The 17,074-nt window shown below is 36.4% G+C and overlaps 1 protein-coding gene across 3 annotated transcripts in view; it reads right to left on the reverse strand.

The window, feature by feature from the left end:
• GOPC (golgi associated PDZ and coiled-coil motif containing) overlaps positions 1-17,074 on the reverse strand; it is a 59,796-nt gene that overhangs the window by 12,100 nt on the left and 30,622 nt on the right. For 2 of the 3 annotated variants that reach the window (XM_077162747.1, XM_077162746.1), the window contains exons 2-5: positions 10,536-10,700; positions 8,260-8,283; positions 5,237-5,412; positions 1,493-1,658 (exon numbers count right to left, since the gene is read on the reverse strand). In XM_077162747.1, coding sequence (XP_077018862.1) covers positions 1,493-1,658; positions 5,237-5,412; positions 8,260-8,283; positions 10,536-10,700 — 531 coding nt within the window. The remainder of the gene's footprint in view (positions 1-1,492; positions 1,659-5,236; positions 5,413-8,259; positions 8,284-10,535; positions 10,701-17,074) is intronic. The other variant, XM_077162748.1, reaches the window with a different exon arrangement.

Genomic DNA, 17,074 nt, shown 5'->3' on the forward strand with positions numbered 1-17,074 from the left:
CTTATTCTTTTCACTGTGTATATATATATATATATATATATATACACACTTTCCTTGGTGAACTTAATCAGTCCCCTGATTTCAATTATAATAGATGAATGATTTCCCTAACATTTCTTCAACTCAGACTTCTCTCCTGATTTAAAGTCATATAATCAACTGGATATACCTTGGAAGTACCACTGGCACCTCAAATACTACTCTAAAGCTGAATTTACCATCATTTCCCCCAAACTGTCATTTTTCTTTATTTATCAGTGCTTGCCATCACATTACTCAGATGCCCAAATCAAATACTTAGAGTCTTTCTTCTCACTTACCTACATAACCAAGTCCTCTTGATTCTAATTTCCTCAAACCTGTCCTTCCTCTCAAATGCAACTTTCCTTCCCTCATCATTTTCTTAGATTACTCTAGTATCTTTATAATGTAGCTCCTGGACTCCAATTTGGCCCTCTTCCAATTTCTCCTATTCACTCTACCAAAGCAACTGTCCAAAACTATAATTCTGATTAAATCCACTATTTTATTTAAAAGTCTCATGATTGCGAGGTTAAAATTCAAACTCCTTTATATGGTTTAGAAAATTTTTTCTCATCTCGCTACTGACTAAAACTCCAGCCTCATCTTTAGCCATTTCCACAATTATGCTTTCATCACCTGATATATCCAATACAGTATTTATTTTTCTTCCTCCAAACCTCTCCATTCCTCAAATACACTGGATCTAGAAGCTAATGCGTACCAGAGTAGGCAATGGCAAAGTGCTTACTGCAATGATCACCCCTCACCCATTAATTCCATGTACGTATTAATTCTTCTTACAATAAATTTTAGAGAGAACAAATTATTTTACTATGTTAAGGTCATATTTTATCTGGTACTAAGATATGTGAGCCACTGGCTATGAGTTAGACATGCTTTCATATATTAAGGTTTGTGTTATCAAGCAGCTGTTGTAATGAAATATAACAGCTATATACCCAGATAGAAAGGAAGGTTCCTGTACAATAGCAGCTACAGAATCAGAAAATTGGACATATCTCAAATTCCATCTTAATTCAAGACTAAACAGGCATAAAGGTTAGTTCAGAATCTATATATGGATTTAGTTATCAAAATTCCTTTAAAGACCAACTCGAAAATATTTGCCAATCTGTCATTATAACCACATGCTCTAGGCTAAACTTAAAACAAATTTAAGCATGCCCAATCATGATCCAAGAACATTTTTAAATATAGTCCAAAATAACAGGAATATACTATTGCTAACAATGTCCACTCTCAGAGCCTAAGTAAGTCTGTGAAGAGCTACCAAAATTTCTATGGGTTGTTAAAAATTTTAAAATGTCTCTATTTTAAATAAATTTAATCCCATTTTCACTTTTTAAATAATTTTAAATACCACTAGAATCAAAGAAAGAATGGAAAGAACTTCTGATTAAAAAAAGAAGGAAGAGGTTGAGGGGAAGTGGTATCAAATCAAGCATACATGGCCTGGTGGCGCCTGCATTGGCCGTTTCAGGTAATTGCGTCCTCTGCAAGCTCTAATAACAGTTTTGTGACGATGCAAATGTATTTCAGCTTCTAATTGGTTCCAGAGCTTATCATGAGCAGGTCCCTTCATATCTCGTCCTAGTAATTGTATTTGTTGAACCCTTCATAGTGAGAAAAAGAGTTAGATCAGTTAGTTTTTCATTATGCTCACCACAGGAAGATTTCAGAAGAATTACTGAATTTAAGTGATTTTGCATAATCTCAATTAGTACTAAAACTTAATACTCAAGGAGCTCCTGATGTCTCTTAGATTTACAGAGATATGAAAACTTGAAAAGGACAGAAATCTTCAGGGGAAAACCAGTGGGAAAAAAAAAGGAATGAGAACTCCTTTAGTCATATAATTAATTCACATACCTCTAACAATTTATTCATGTCTTGCATCAAAGTAAGTCAAGGAAATCAGTGAGATATTAAACACTAACCGCTAAATGAGCATAACCACAACATAACATTTCTTCTAATGACAGTTTCTCTGTAGAAAATGATTATTTTAAATGTGGTAAAAAAGCCAGAAAATGTACACTTCAAGACAATATAAATTATTTTAATTTGTTGCACACCAGATTGTAATGCAACATTAAACAATAAGAAGGAAATAATTTAGTACTAAAAATAAATCACCAGTTTGTGAATAATTTACTTTAAAAAACTAATGCATTTAAAACTCTGAGTAATTACTATGATAAAATCACCATCATTAACTTAATTCCAACATGTATTCTTGAGGGACAAGATCACAGAAAGATTTCCTTACAGAAGTACTGTTCTACATGGAAACAATATGTATTTATGGTGTCAAGGCAGGAAAGGGCTGAAAAGTGCTGCTCTACAGAGCTGTTAGTATCTGTGATGGTTTGAAAATGTCATGGACCCCAGAAAAGCTAAGTTCTTTAATTCTCATTCAATATTGCTGGGTGGTATCTTTTTTGATTGTTTCCATGGAGATGTGATGCACTGACTGTGGGTGGTAAATTTTGATTAGACAGTTTCCAGGGAGGTGGGTCTCCACCCATTCAAGATGGGGTTGCTTACTCAAGCCCTTTAAGAAGGAACCATTTTGGAAAAAGCTTTAGAGCCCACGCAGCCAGGGACCTTTGGAGATGAAGAAGGAAAACGCCCCCAAGGGAGCTTCATGAAACAAGAATCCAGAAGAGAAGGCTAGCACACTTCACCATGTTCCAACTGAAAGAGAAACCCTAAACTTCATTTGCCTTCCTGGCCTTTCTTGAGTGAAGGTAACTTCTTGTTGATACCTTAATTTGGACATTTTCATGGCTGTGCCTTAATGTGGACATTTTCACAGCATTAGAACTATAAACTTGCAACTTAATAAATTCTCCTTTTTAAAAGCTGTCCTGTTTCTGGTATATCGCATTCTGGCAGCTTGCAAACTAGAAAAGATTTTGGTACCAAGAGTGGGGTGCTGTGGTTTGCAAATACCAAACGTGTTGGAAAGGTTTTTTAAATGGATAAGGGGAAGAACTGGAAGAGTTATGAGGAGCTTGATAGAGAAGCCTAGAATGCTTTGAAGAGACTGTTGGTAGAAATGTGGACTCTAAAGATACTTCTGGTAAAGCCTTAGAGAGAAATAAGCTGTGCAAACTTGAAGGAAGGTGATCCTTGCTTTAAAATGGCAGATAATCTGGGAAAATTGACTAGTGGCTTTGGCTGGAAGACAATTATTAAAAGCCATGAACTTGGATATTTAGTAGGAGAGATTTCCAAATTAAATGTGGAAAGTGCAGCCTGCTTTCTCCTTGCACCATATAGTGAAATGTGACAGGAAAAAGATAAGCTACAAACTGAACTCTTGGATATAACAACACCAGAAACTGATGGTCTGAAAATTCTGGTGCTTCCAGAAAGCGAGCCCCCAGAGAATAGTGTCCTACATAAGGATTTAACAAAACGTGGAACCAGTCAGCCATTTCAGAAAAAGCAAGGGCTGGAAATGGAGTTATCCAGGAAGGATTTGTGGAAACCTCTTTTGTCTGATGGGCATGATCCTTGTCTACCACATAGAAAGCCGACAAGCGTATTGTGAGATCTGTATAAATGGAATGGCTGCTGGTCTGGACTAAAAGGCTCAGAAAAGGACAAAGTGAAGGTAGAATGTCTTCAGAGGCAGAACCGTGTGGCTAAGGTCTGAAGTCAAGAAACTGGGCCAGGAGACTAGACCCACCCAAGTATTTGGAGGAGGTGAATTTGCCCCGAAGACAGAGGATAGGCCTTCCACCTCATTGCAGTGGAAGAGTCATGCCACCTCAGGCCTTGGAGAGGATGAAGCACATTCCTTGGGGATTGGGGAAAGTCTGGCTGCCACCACATGGCGGGGTAGAATGTATGCCCCGGAGATGGCAGAGAGCCCAGGTGCGGCTCCAATCCTTAGAGAGGATGGAGCCAAGAAAAAGGTGGTCTCCCCAAGTCCCCCAAGGTTGCATTCCAGGACAGGCTGGCCACTATGTATGCCCTAGGAAAGGGTGAGACTGCAGCCTTCTATAGCCCCGAAGATAAATGACTCTCAGACTTTGAATTATAATGGCACTTGTCCTGTATATTTTTGAAACTGCTTGGGTCTGGTGATCAATTTCTCTCACTAGAGACCAGACCAATTTCTCCAATAGAAATGGGAATATGTATCCTATGACTGCCCCTCCTTTGTATGTTGGCAGTAAATAAATTGTTTTGAGTTTTACAGGTCCAGAGCCAGAGAATGTTGCTTTAGGACAGACCATGCCTGTGAGATATTCTTCTGTTTCTGACTTTGTATTGTATCTGTATTGTTACTGATATGGTTTAAGGCTTTCTGATAATGCTATGGAATGAATGTATTTTGCATTTGGAAAGAACACTGTCTTTTTGGGGTCCAAAGGGTGGAATGTGCTGGTTAGAATCTACTATGTACCCAGAAAAGCCATGTCCTTTTAATCCTCATTCAAAATTGCTGGGTTGTATCTTTTTTTATTGTTTTCATGGAGATGTGCCTCCACCATTCATTCAAGGTCGGGTTGCTTACTGGAGCCCTTTAAAAGGGAACCACTTTGGAAAAAGCTTTAGAGCCATGAGAGCCACCAGATCTGACAGAGCCAACAAAACAAACAGAGCCCTAGGGAAGCCACTGAAAAGAAAGCTAACAGATCTCACCATGTGTCCTCCCAGCTGAGAGAGAAACCCTGAACTTCATCGGCCTTTCTTAAGTGAAGGCACTCTTACTGGTGCCTTAATTTGGATATTTTCACAGCCTTAGAACTGTAAACTTGCAAGTTAATAATTCCCCCTTTTAAAAGCCATTCCATTTCTGGCATATCACATTCTGGCAGTTTACAAACTAGAACAGCATCTCACAGTAAGTTACTATCAGTGTGTATGAGTATGTATGTGTAACCCAGCAATACTTATTTAATATGAATAAATGTATCTGCAATATATATTATTATCAGTATTTATTAATCAGTAAGTTTGAGCTGATTGTAAAATAATCCTCAGGGCAAAGATTAATATTCCATCTACCATGAGAGATTAAAACAAAGAGTCCAGTGTGTCACCAAAGGGAATCCATTTGAGGGAGGAGAGGACTGCATGGACAGGAAATTGAACCCGGGTCTCCCACACAGCAGGCGAGAATTCTACCACTGAACTACCCTTGCAATCCCCAGGGTACCCAATTTTTACACACCTTCCTGCCAGTTCCTTATCCAAGTTCTTGGCAGCCAGTCTTGCCCCATAGACTTCAGCCTGAAGAACAGCTATATGTCTACGAAGGGCTTCATTCTCTTTCCTCAACAGCTTCACTTCAGCTTCAAGTTGAGCCTCTTTCATTTTTTCTTTTTTGTTTGCTTCAAGCTCTCTTTCCTATTGCAATTTTTTAAAGAAACATAATTTAATGAAAATACTTTTTTAAGATTCTTCAGCAGCCCAGTTCTTCAAAATACACAAAAACACAGTCTATAATACTGTCAATGAAAGCATATGATAAAAATTGCCACATCATTTCTATAAAAGGGTAGACAAAGATTTTGGATTCCCTTCTTTTTAACCTGCACCATAAAGTTCACTTCTGCCTAAGATAGCTGCATGTCTTGGGGCATCCAGATACTGAGGATACAAAGAGAAGTACTATTCTCCCAGCCGCTATTAATCATACTCTAATAGGATATTCTAATAGGAATGTTCCAATTAAACCTCCTCTTTATTTCCTTTCTAAAGATGACTCGAGAAATCAGGCTAAAATAAAATAATCAGTTTGGTGGTTGTTCCCAAACATTTCATTGACTTTAGTACAACAATCTATAAAGCAAGTCACAATCATTCAGTTACAACAGATACATTTTATAGTTGACTTTTCTTGGAGGACTATAAGAAACTTAAAATGGTTAAATTAGAAAAGACATTCTGATTTTTTTTTTTGAGACCTGTTATGAGGTAGTACTAGTAACAACTGCATTAAAATATTTCCACACTGAAAAACTTCTACAGATAAGCCTATGTACATTATAGATTAATATTCAACTTTAGCATATGGTTCATCAATTTGTCCACATGTTTAAGAGGATACTGAACTGTTTTCTGAGGAAAATACCTGCCTTCCTCACCTACTATGAAGTAGGATGGCCATCCATTCTTAACTTTCATAAGAAGATGCCATACTATGTGCCACTGGATGGATAATCCAATGTATGTGAATCTATAGGTGATAGCCAGAGAATATAACCTCAAGATCTTTGCCATCACATTTTCATCATAAGTGCACAAGTGAGAAGTTATGTTCAATTTACCTTAAAAGTATAAAGTACAGTCTATCTATTTCTATATGCCAAGGATCACAAATGTAAATGCCTTCAGGATCCAAGGACAGACAAGAGAGGTGCATACAGGACAGAGTAGAATGGAAAAACAGAAAGTAAGAAATCCTGCCTAAAGGTAATTAATTCAAATTTAAAACACATAGGACGTGCACATGCATGCACACACACACACACACACACTCAAACACACAAACTGTACACACAGCCAAACAAAACCCTTTTGAGTTGAATGAAGGCTCAGGCACTGATACAAATTTTAAGTGTCATTTTGGATCAAGAATAGCAAATGCAAAGTTGCATTTATCATTAGCAGAACTGCTTTTACTGACTCACAGAATAAAGAGACCTACGAAAATGTGGTCAGAGTGGCTGATAAGATTGCTCACTACACCATGATGCCCCCTTTATGAGGACTTCAATAAAATCTTCTCTTAACACCAGGAAAAGTTGTTTCTCTTGAGCAAATAATTTTGTTTTTATCTTATGGTACTGATGTTTCTAAGTAATTGTTTCCCCTTCTATTCCAGATATTGAAAAGCTGAGAAACAAATATAAGTACACTTCTAGCAATTCATAGAATATATTTTGGTGCTAATTTAACCTTCTGCCTTAGTCTACTTACTGTTTTGACCACTGTCAATAGATAATGTTTTCAAACACAAGGCAGCAAGTACCATAATTGCAAAATAACTAATATGCAAGCTAAAACCAAGAACAACTACCAAACACTGGATAAATTCATCTCTTCTTTGCTTAAAAATATTTGCCACTGTATATGCATATGAAACATAGTAAGATTAAGCATACTTTTTCAACTTCTATGAAATATATAAACATTAGCAAACTATTTCTAGATATTGTTTTCAAAGTATTTGAAGAATTAATAATCTAAAATCTTCCCTTTACAATAAGTTGAAATTATTAAAATCTCTATTTCTGAATCTGTCTCCTACAAGGTAGCATATTCAAAGAAACATGGATAACATGAATGATAAGCCTTTTTATGACACTTATTGGGGTGGATGATGTTAGATTTAGAAAAAGAGTTATAAAAGAAAAAGATTTATTTGGTGTATGTGCTAAAGAAATTTTTTGTTGAGCATCATTTATTTCTATTACTTTAGTAAACTATTTATGCTATATTTATGAAATGTGAGAAATACACTAAGCTACCGCTTTGTTTTAATGATTCAAACCACTAACAAATCTGACACATTTCAGCCTGAACTTAACTGATGCAAACAAGAATAGGATTAAGAAAATTGTTAATGACGTCTAGATTTAAAGAAAATTTTTTTATCTTAGGTTAACCTGTTTGTTATTAAGTAACAACCAAGAGGTTCACTTTGTACTTGTATTTCCAAACAGTATATTTTCAAAAGAAGTAGAGACATACGACAAACTAGAATCTGACAGAGTTTCAAAGACCACACAATTACTCTCAAAACTGCTGAAAAGGCAGAGCACATGCAGTGTTGAATAAGAAACCAACATGTACATTCTTTCTCTGGAAATAACTTCAAATAGAAACGTCAATGGGCCTTTAAAAAAACTTTATAATATTTTATAATATATTATATCTTCTATATTCGCAAATGGGAAAACCAATTTTGAAGTAGAAGTTTGAGCAGGTTACAAGGCTCAGAAGTTGCAAAAAATTTAATGGGCTCTGCAAATAATGGCTAGAAATCACAAACAAAAGAAAAATCTTTAACAACATGCAGTAAAAGAAGAGCAATAGGCTCCCACTGAACTTTTCAAGTATTTGCACACAACAAAAACTGCCATCATTAACATCATTTCCTACAAAGAGTGACGACATGTAATATGCAAATAAAACACTAAGAACACTTCAGCATGACGTATTAAAGCAAAGCAGAAAAGGCATACTTACCAGTTCCTCCACAGAGGGGACAGACTTAAGATACAAGAAAAAAGTTTTATAATTAGAAATACATCAAACAAATGAATTTATCTATTGGTATAATACTCATACTGAATACAGGGAAACTTCCCATATATTGAATATCATTTTGGTGTAAAGTTCATTAGAGCATTATATTTGCAAATCCATAAAAAAATAGTAACTACATTTATAATATTAGATAAAAAGTTTGTTTCAAGATCAGTCAATACAGTACAGTGGAATGACTATTGATTATAGTCATTCCACTAGAGCATCTTGTTTCAAATCTAATGTTAAAACTTTTAATTTCTTTCTAGTGAAACTGTAGATTATTTCTCAAAGTTAATATCAAATACTGAAAAGAAGTGACTGTGGCCTGACTTTTATTTCGGTTACATAAAACTACATTTCTAACTTTGATTCATAGAATTTCAGAAGTTAAGAGGACTTACATTTTACACACGAGGAAACTGAAACCCAGAGAGCAAGATAACTGTCCTAATTCATGCTGCTGCCCACTTAACAAGGCAAAGAATAAAAGCCAGTTCTCTAGAGTCACACAGTTCATTGTGAAGATGCTGTAACATAATATACTCACCACATTCTACTTAGAACTAATTAACCAATCAAATGGATTAACTAAAAACAAATAAAACTTAAAACTTATGCATTCCTCACATCATCAATATCCTTTCATTTCCTGCTTCTCCTAAGCTATGTGAGGGGCAGGAACCACATCTGTTACTGCTGATTGCTGTGTCCTTTATAGTTAATAAAAGTGTCCAGGGCATAGTACATATATATTCAATACATATGAAGTTAAACTGAAATGAGACAAAAAAAAAATTCTATTTACACAACCAATATTAATTAAGAAGGCAATGACTAATAATGGAAAATTCATACAATGAAACATTTACACAGACATTATAAAGCATTCAGTGGCTGGGAAAATGTTTAAAATATTTCAGAGCAAAAGAATGTGCTGCTGGTTGGCATCTGTGCTGGTCTGAAACTGTTATGCACCCCAAAAAGCCATGTTCTTTATCCTAATCCAGTCTTGTGGAGGCAGACCTATTGTTTGGTGGGATCTTTTTGATTAAATTGTTTCCATGAAGATGTGACCCACCCATTTGTGAGTGGGATCTTTTGACTAGGTGGATTCCATGGAGATGTGTCTCTGCCCATTCAAGGTGGGTCTTCATCCACTTACTAGATTCCTTTAAGAGGGAACCATTTTGGAAAAAGCTCATGGCTGACACAGAGACATTTGGAGATGCAGAAAGAAAACACCCCCAGGGAAGCCATATGAAACAACCTGAAGCTGGTAGAGAAAGCCAGCAGACATCGCCATGTGCCTTCCCATGTTATACAGAAATCCTGAAGGCCATCAGCCTTTTCTTCAGAGTCAAGGTATCTTTCTCTGGATGCCTTAGTTTGGACATTTTTTATGGCCTTAGAACTGTAAACTTATAACAACGAATCTTCTTTATAAAAGCCAACCCACTTCTGGTATATTGCATTCCAGCAGCTTTAGCAAACTAAAACAGCTAAGCTGTTTTCCCCTTCTTCCTCATTAACAGAACTCCAATTTAACTAGAGGTGACCATGCATCCAGCTTAGAAACTGCCATGCAACCAGGGACAGGCAATAAGATCTCAACAGAAATTGCTGAGGAGTATTTAATATAAAGTTCTTTACAGAAGGCTAACACAGATGGAAAGCATCCTTTTGCCCTTCCCTTAGATACTTCCTTCACTAAGCCTGGACTGTTGGATGGAAATAATGAGCTAAAGATAGCAGAGCAAAAAGACAGAGGATCCTAGATACCTAATATCTGTGGACCTTCATTATCAGCTCTGGACTGCCCATGTCAGGTCTTCTTTTATTGAGAAAAAAATAACTTCTATTATTCAATACTAATCCCAATTTTTGTTATGTGCAGCTGATCCTAATCCTAACTGATACAGAAGGTCAAAAAAATTTTTAATAAGTTATAATTGCACAAATCTCTTAAATATATTTATACAAATATTTTTAAGCAGGAAAAATATTTTAAGTATCAGTTATTAATAGTGCCAAGTGATCACTCTATCTGGTGAGACTGGAAGAGCATGATGATCACCTTTACATTTTCTAGATTTGCTACACTTCCACAATGAGCACATATTACCTTTTATAATTAAAAAGCAAAAGCCTCATTAAAAATTGTTCCCTCATCTTCTAACATATATGTCAGTACATATCACACTCTAAGTACTTACCAATTTTGCTTTAATGGTACCAGAATCAACACTTTGACCAGTTTTAGCATGAAGCTGAAGTTGAATAGAGTGCAACTGTAAAAGCTGATCATGTACTTCTTTCTCCAGTACCACTTTCTCTGCTTGGGTCTCTGTCAATTCAGATTTCAGATCCACCAACTGTGCCTTAAAAGACAACAACAATAAAAAACATTAAGTGGTGCTACAGTGGCTTGGTGGCAGAATTCTCACCTGCCATGCCAAAGACCTGGGTTTGAGTCCTGGTGACTTTTGGGTGCATGGGTAGTTCAGTGGTTAGAATGCCCATCTTCCATGCGGGACACCTGGGTTCGATTCCTGGGCCATGCACAGCCCTCCCCCCTCCCCCCAAAAAAGTATGCTTAATATTTTTACAGTATTACTCAAGAATGAAACATAGATGATCTCTGAAATGAACAGATGAACACTGAAGTGCTATTATCTGATTGAGATATAGGACACCCATCTAAACAGTCATAAAATCAATAGTATTAATAAGATATTAGAGTGGCAAAAGAACTCTACTAAACAGTATTCTCTAATGAGAAAGAATGACCCTTCCATTATTACTTTGCTTATTACTCTTAATAGGCCTTTTCACTGTTCCACCTTTATCTTCAACAAAGCTTATGAAAATATTCAAGTATGGGATGGTTCACTATGCTATAGAGATAATATGTGCTCTAGTGATCCACTAACATTAAAAGTATACTTGATGAGAGGCCAATAAGTGGTGCTCTGTCTCCACCTCAGAGAATACTGGACCCTAAATCAGCCTAATCGCTATCTAGTAAAACTATCTTAGGTGTTAAGGTATCAGTTACTGAGGATTCAATGGGCCTAAAGATCAGAGAATAACTATGACCTTCAGTCACCAGCAGAACAACTCACTAAGAACTTACTCAATTTTCACTTTTGCACAGTTGACATATTATTTTACAACTGTGCATGGCATGTATCCCTTCCTTGTGTTTGGTTTTCCCAACTAGACAGTAAATTAAACATCAAGAGAAGAACTTTGTTTCCTATTCAATTTAACATAATTTTACTAAGCACATAAGGGTCCAGTACTATGTCAGGCCCCAAGAGAAAAACACTGTGGATAATACTTTAAAAATTACAGATGATAATTATTTAGGCCCTTGAGAAGCTTTCACATCAGTTGGGGTGATAAATATGCACGGAAACCAACTAAGGGAGAATTAAGTGGCATGTTACAGATATACATAGAACTGGCACAGTTCCAAAGAATTCCAAGTGAAGTAAAGTTTAGAAATAAGGTTAGAGATGAAAAGTTTCATACTGCAAGAGCTGAGATTGGCTTTGAAGGGAAACAACAGCACAGACAAAATCAAAGCAGTGAAGCAGTAATAGGGTAGAAGAAAACTATCAAAAGCAAAGAGGCACAGACAGAGAGACCAGAAGTCATAAAATAAGCATCTTAGGTAAGATCTGTGAGTATAGGGACCAGATGATTGGAAAATATCTCTCTATCCCAACTGCACCTAACAGTGCCTAGTACATAAAAGAGCTCAATAAATATTTAAGCAAATTCTAATACCAGTTCTGCCACTGACTAGCCCTGTGACTCTGAATAAATTATTCTGCCTCCACTCAAGTTTCCTCAAAGAATAATGTCCTTGACTTTGACAATTCTCATTGGATTATCAATCTTACAAATGAAAGTATTTACTATAATATGAAGTTGTCATCATCATGGTGACAGAGGGATTGTACACTGATAGACACAATGTCTGGATAGGGAAATATGATGCTAACTGTGGTAGACGGAATCATGTACCCTACCAAAGACACGTTTTCTTAATCTTAATGAATTCCTGTGGGTGTGAACCCTTTGTAAATAGGATCCTTTGAAAATGTATTATCACTTAAGATATGGACTCACTTGTGATCCTACTCACTTGTGAATAGGATCTTCTCAGATGCCATTTAGGTGTGGCCAACTGAGTCAGGGTGGGTCTTAATCCACATTCCTGGAGACTTTAGAAAGAAGAAACTGGAAGCCAGAAATCACAGAAAAACACAGGGGATCAAGGACATCGTCAAGTGACTAGAGGCAGAGATACACACTAAGGAGCTCCCAGGGCTGCCACAAGTCACCATCAGAACACTTCAGACTTCAGGGAGAAAGCAGATTTACGAATACCTTGATTTGGGAATTCTGGTCTCTAAATCAGTAAATCTGTTAAGTCAATTCATTGGTGGTATTTGTTATCATAGTCTGGCAAACTAGGACTAACACTGAGCTTTAATCTGATAGGAAATCACTACATGCTCTCAACGACATTTTTTATTTTGTTTTTAGTAAGTTTTAATGAGATGTAGTTTGCATACCATACATTTTACTATTTTCTTTTAAAATGCACCACCCAGTGGCATTTACTATATTCTTAGAGTTGTGCAACCATGATCACTATATAATTTTAGAATATTTCTCTCATTGACATTTTAGCAAATGGTATTTGCAGTTACAGGCGTGAAGACGGGCATTAGAAAGCAGCCCTATAGTAGCATGGTAACTTTGTACCTGGATATAAAGCATTTTCGAATACTGAAAAGAAATTATCAGCAACATCTAGTTATAGATTAGGTACTCAAATATTCTAGCATTTCGAGTTTGGAGAACAGTGAAGTCACTGATGGAAAAAGTAAGATTAGGGTGATAGTTTATTTAGATATGAGGAGGAAGAAAGATGAGTTTAAGTTTTAGACAGGCTGATTTTGTGTCAACCAGGAAATAATCTTTAAGAACTGTGACACAGAAAGTTAGAAATAAAGAAACAAGTGAAAAGTTGAGCTAGAATTGAGACTAGGAACAAGATGAGAATTAATATCCTAAAACTGAGTTTCAGGGAAAACAGAGAATCAAGAAGTGAGACTTGGAGAGTAGTCAGGGATGGCCTGAGAGGTCAAAGAAAAGAGGTGGCATGCTACAAATCCAACCAAAATCTGCATATTATAAACACTGCGCTGCATATTCTTTTGTTACTTGGAATCGCTCCATATCAGTAGAGCTTCCTCATTGCTTTTTTTATAACTTCTTAAATTCATATAGAACTTACATCAGAGAATTACACAAATCATAGTGAGTTATAGAAAGTAAAAGTCCCCATATAGCTACCACCCAGTTAAAGAAACAGGGCAGTACCAGCATCCCTGCATCCTCCCTGTGACCTCCTCCCAATCACTATCACTACCTCCTTCCACAGAAGTGTAACCACCATTATCCTGACTTCTCATAACACAGATACCTTTGTCGGCTTTTGTTGTATTTTGTATAAACTGAATCATACAGTATACATTCACTTATGTCTGGCTTTTTGCCTCAAGAGTACGTCCATGAGATTCACTCATTTTGTGTAGTTGTAATTTATTCATTTCCATTGCTATATAGAACTCATTATATGAATATCCCACAATTTATCAATCCACTCTACTTTTGATGCACATTTAGGCTGTTTCCAGCTTTTGACTATTAAAATGACTATTGAAAAAGATGAACCTATATTTTGGTACATGTATTGGCTTGAAAGGATTATGTGCCTTTGGAAGATGTGACTCACCCAATCGTGGGTACTGACCTTTGTTTAGATGGAGATGTGACTCCACCCATTCCAGGTGGATCTTGAGTAGTGTACAGGAAACCTTTAAAAGAGGAAACATTTTGGAGAGAGTGATGAAAGCCAAGAAAACCACAAGAGCCAAGGCAGCCAGAAACCTCTGGAGACGAAGAAGGAAAATGCTCCTAGGGGAGCTTCATGAAACAAGAAGCCTGGAGAGAAAGCTAGCAGACATTGCCATGTTCGCCATGTGCCCTTCCAGTTGAGAGAGAAACCCAACTTCATCGGCTTTCCTTGAGTGAAGGTAACTATTTGTGGGTGACATAATTTGGACATTTTTATAGACTTCTTTAATTGGGACATTTTCATGGACTTAGAACTGTAAACTTGCAACTTATTAAACTTCCCTTTTTAAAAGCTGTTACATTTCTGGTATATCAGATTCCAGCAGCTAGCAAACTAGAACAGTACATATGGGAATACATTTCTGTTGAGTATATACCTAGGAGGGAAGTTTCTGGGTTATGGAGTAGGAGAGAAGGACAATTTTCCAAATGATTGTAGCAACTGACATGCCCACCATGTATGAGAATGCTAACATCACCACAACCTCACCTTCACTTGGCATTTCTGTCTTTTCAGTTTTAACATGTTAGTAGGGATGTAGTGGTATTACATTGCAGTTTTGCTTAAACCTCCCCATTACTAATAAGGGTAATCATCTTTTCACATGTTTACTGACCATTTGGATATTGTCTTTGTTGAATTGCCAGTTCAAGTCTCCTACCTATTTTTTTTTTTACAGGATTGTCTGTATTTTTCTTTTGATTTGTAGTTCCCTTCCTCTCACCACACAAAAACACATACAAACACACTTATTGTGAAAATTAACTCTTTTATTGGGTATAAGGTACAAACACCCTTCCAACTGTTGAGGTTTATTCTTTTCACTTTCTTATTAGGTATTTTGTGATGAACAAAATCCAATTTTAATTTTAACACAGTTCAATATGTCAGGATTTTCCTATGTGTTTAACAAGAAACCATCCCTATCCCAGGGTCATGACATATTTTGTGAGATCTTTTAATTGGCACACTCTACCTGGAATTGATTTTTGTGTATTTTATTAGGGGTCAGGCTTTCTTTTTTTTTTTTTTAATTGGCTATACAATTTACTCAGCAACATTCCTTAAAAAGATCTTCTGTCCATTTCTCAACAATGCCACATTTGTCATAAATCAGGAGAAGAGTCCATATATTTGAGGGTCTGTTTCTGGACTTCTGTCTCCTGTTCCACTGGTCTGTTTCTCTGTAATTGCATCGGTACAGTTCTTTTTCCCATTTTACAGCTGAAAAGGACTCCATAATATAGCTATTCCTTAATTTATTCAATCTGGGTCCTAATCGATGGACATCTGGATGTCTTGCTGTAATGGATAATGCCATACTGAATAGTTCCGTACATGTATCATTTCATATTTATGCCAGTGAATCTTTGGAATAGAATCCTAGAAGTGGGATTATTATGACAAAGACTAAATATATATATATATAATTTAGCTAGATACTGTTAAATTCCTCACCATAAACACCAGCAATGTAAAGCAGCTTTTTCTCTACAAGCCTTTCCTAAAAGTCTGTTGTATACTTTTGTATACTATTTTGCCAGTCTTGACAGAGGAGAAATGAGATATGTGCCATTTCAATATTCTTTTGATTTCATTTCTCCTGTGATGAGCAAGAGTGAAATTCATTCGCAATTCTTTTTTCTGAATTGTCTGTCCATGTATTTTGATCATTTTTCTATCTACATTTTGATCTCTTTATTTTCGATCAGTAGCAGCAATTTACATTTTAAACAGGTCATTAACCCTTTGTGATGTAACCTGTGAATTTTTTTTCACAGGTTTCATTCGTCTTTTGTCTGTGTGTGGCAGGAAGTCTCTAAGATGGTTCCCAATGACCCATCCCCATTCCCCACCCCGACCCCCGCCAACTGTTGTTCACAGCTGTGTACAATTGCCTTTTCTGGTTTGTGGGCTGGACCTACAGATTCACTTCTAACAAATACTATACAGCTAAAGCGATGGGATGCACTTCTGAGATTAGGTTACAGAGAGACCATGTCATTAGTTCTGTGCATCCACTCTTAACTCTCTCTCGCTTGCTCTGATGGAAGCTATTAACTTGTGAGCCCTCCTATGGTGAGGCCCATATAGCAAGGAACCAACAGCCAGTGAAGAATGCAAGCCCTAAGTTCAACAGCCTATAAGAAACTGAATCTTGCCAAAAACTGTATGGCTAAGCTTGGAAGTGGGAATCCACCAGTCAAGCCTTCAAGTGACACTGCAGCTCTAGCTAACACCTCGATGCAGCCTTGTAAGACTGAGGTACAGGCATCCAGCTAGGCCATGCGCAGATTCCTGATGCACAGAAACTATTAGCTAATAAAAGTTTGCTTGAAGCTGCTAAGATCTGAGGGGCAATTTGTTACACAGTAATATATAACTAATACATTTTACTTAAGATAGTTTCTTCCCTGTAGAAGGTTTTCATTTTTTTTTATGCACTCAAATCTATCATGTTTGCTTTGATTGCTTCTAGATTTTGAGTCAGGGATATAAAATCTTTGACTTGTGTTTTTTTTCTTTCTTTTTCCTTTTTTTAAAATTGTACTTGGGTAGTTTAAATATGTGGTACTATTGGCATCTGGCATTGAAAATTTTTTTCTTTCTCATATACATGACTGAGTCTTTTGTTGGTATTCCCAAAGTTCTTTTGTCTTTATCTTTTAAAAACAGTATTTCCCTACAATATTTCTGTGTTAATTATTCTATGTCCATATGTTATCTTTCAAAATGCAAATTTAACCTAGTGCTATTTCAGGAGAGTTTGTTGATGGTAGTTTCAAGTATTTATTTTGTTGTATACTTCTTCAG

The sequence above is a fragment of the Tamandua tetradactyla genome, chromosome 5 (genome assembly GCF_023851605.1).
Source record: "Tamandua tetradactyla isolate mTamTet1 chromosome 5, mTamTet1.pri, whole genome shotgun sequence".
NCBI classification, from domain to species: domain Eukaryota; kingdom Metazoa; phylum Chordata; class Mammalia; order Pilosa; family Myrmecophagidae; genus Tamandua; species Tamandua tetradactyla.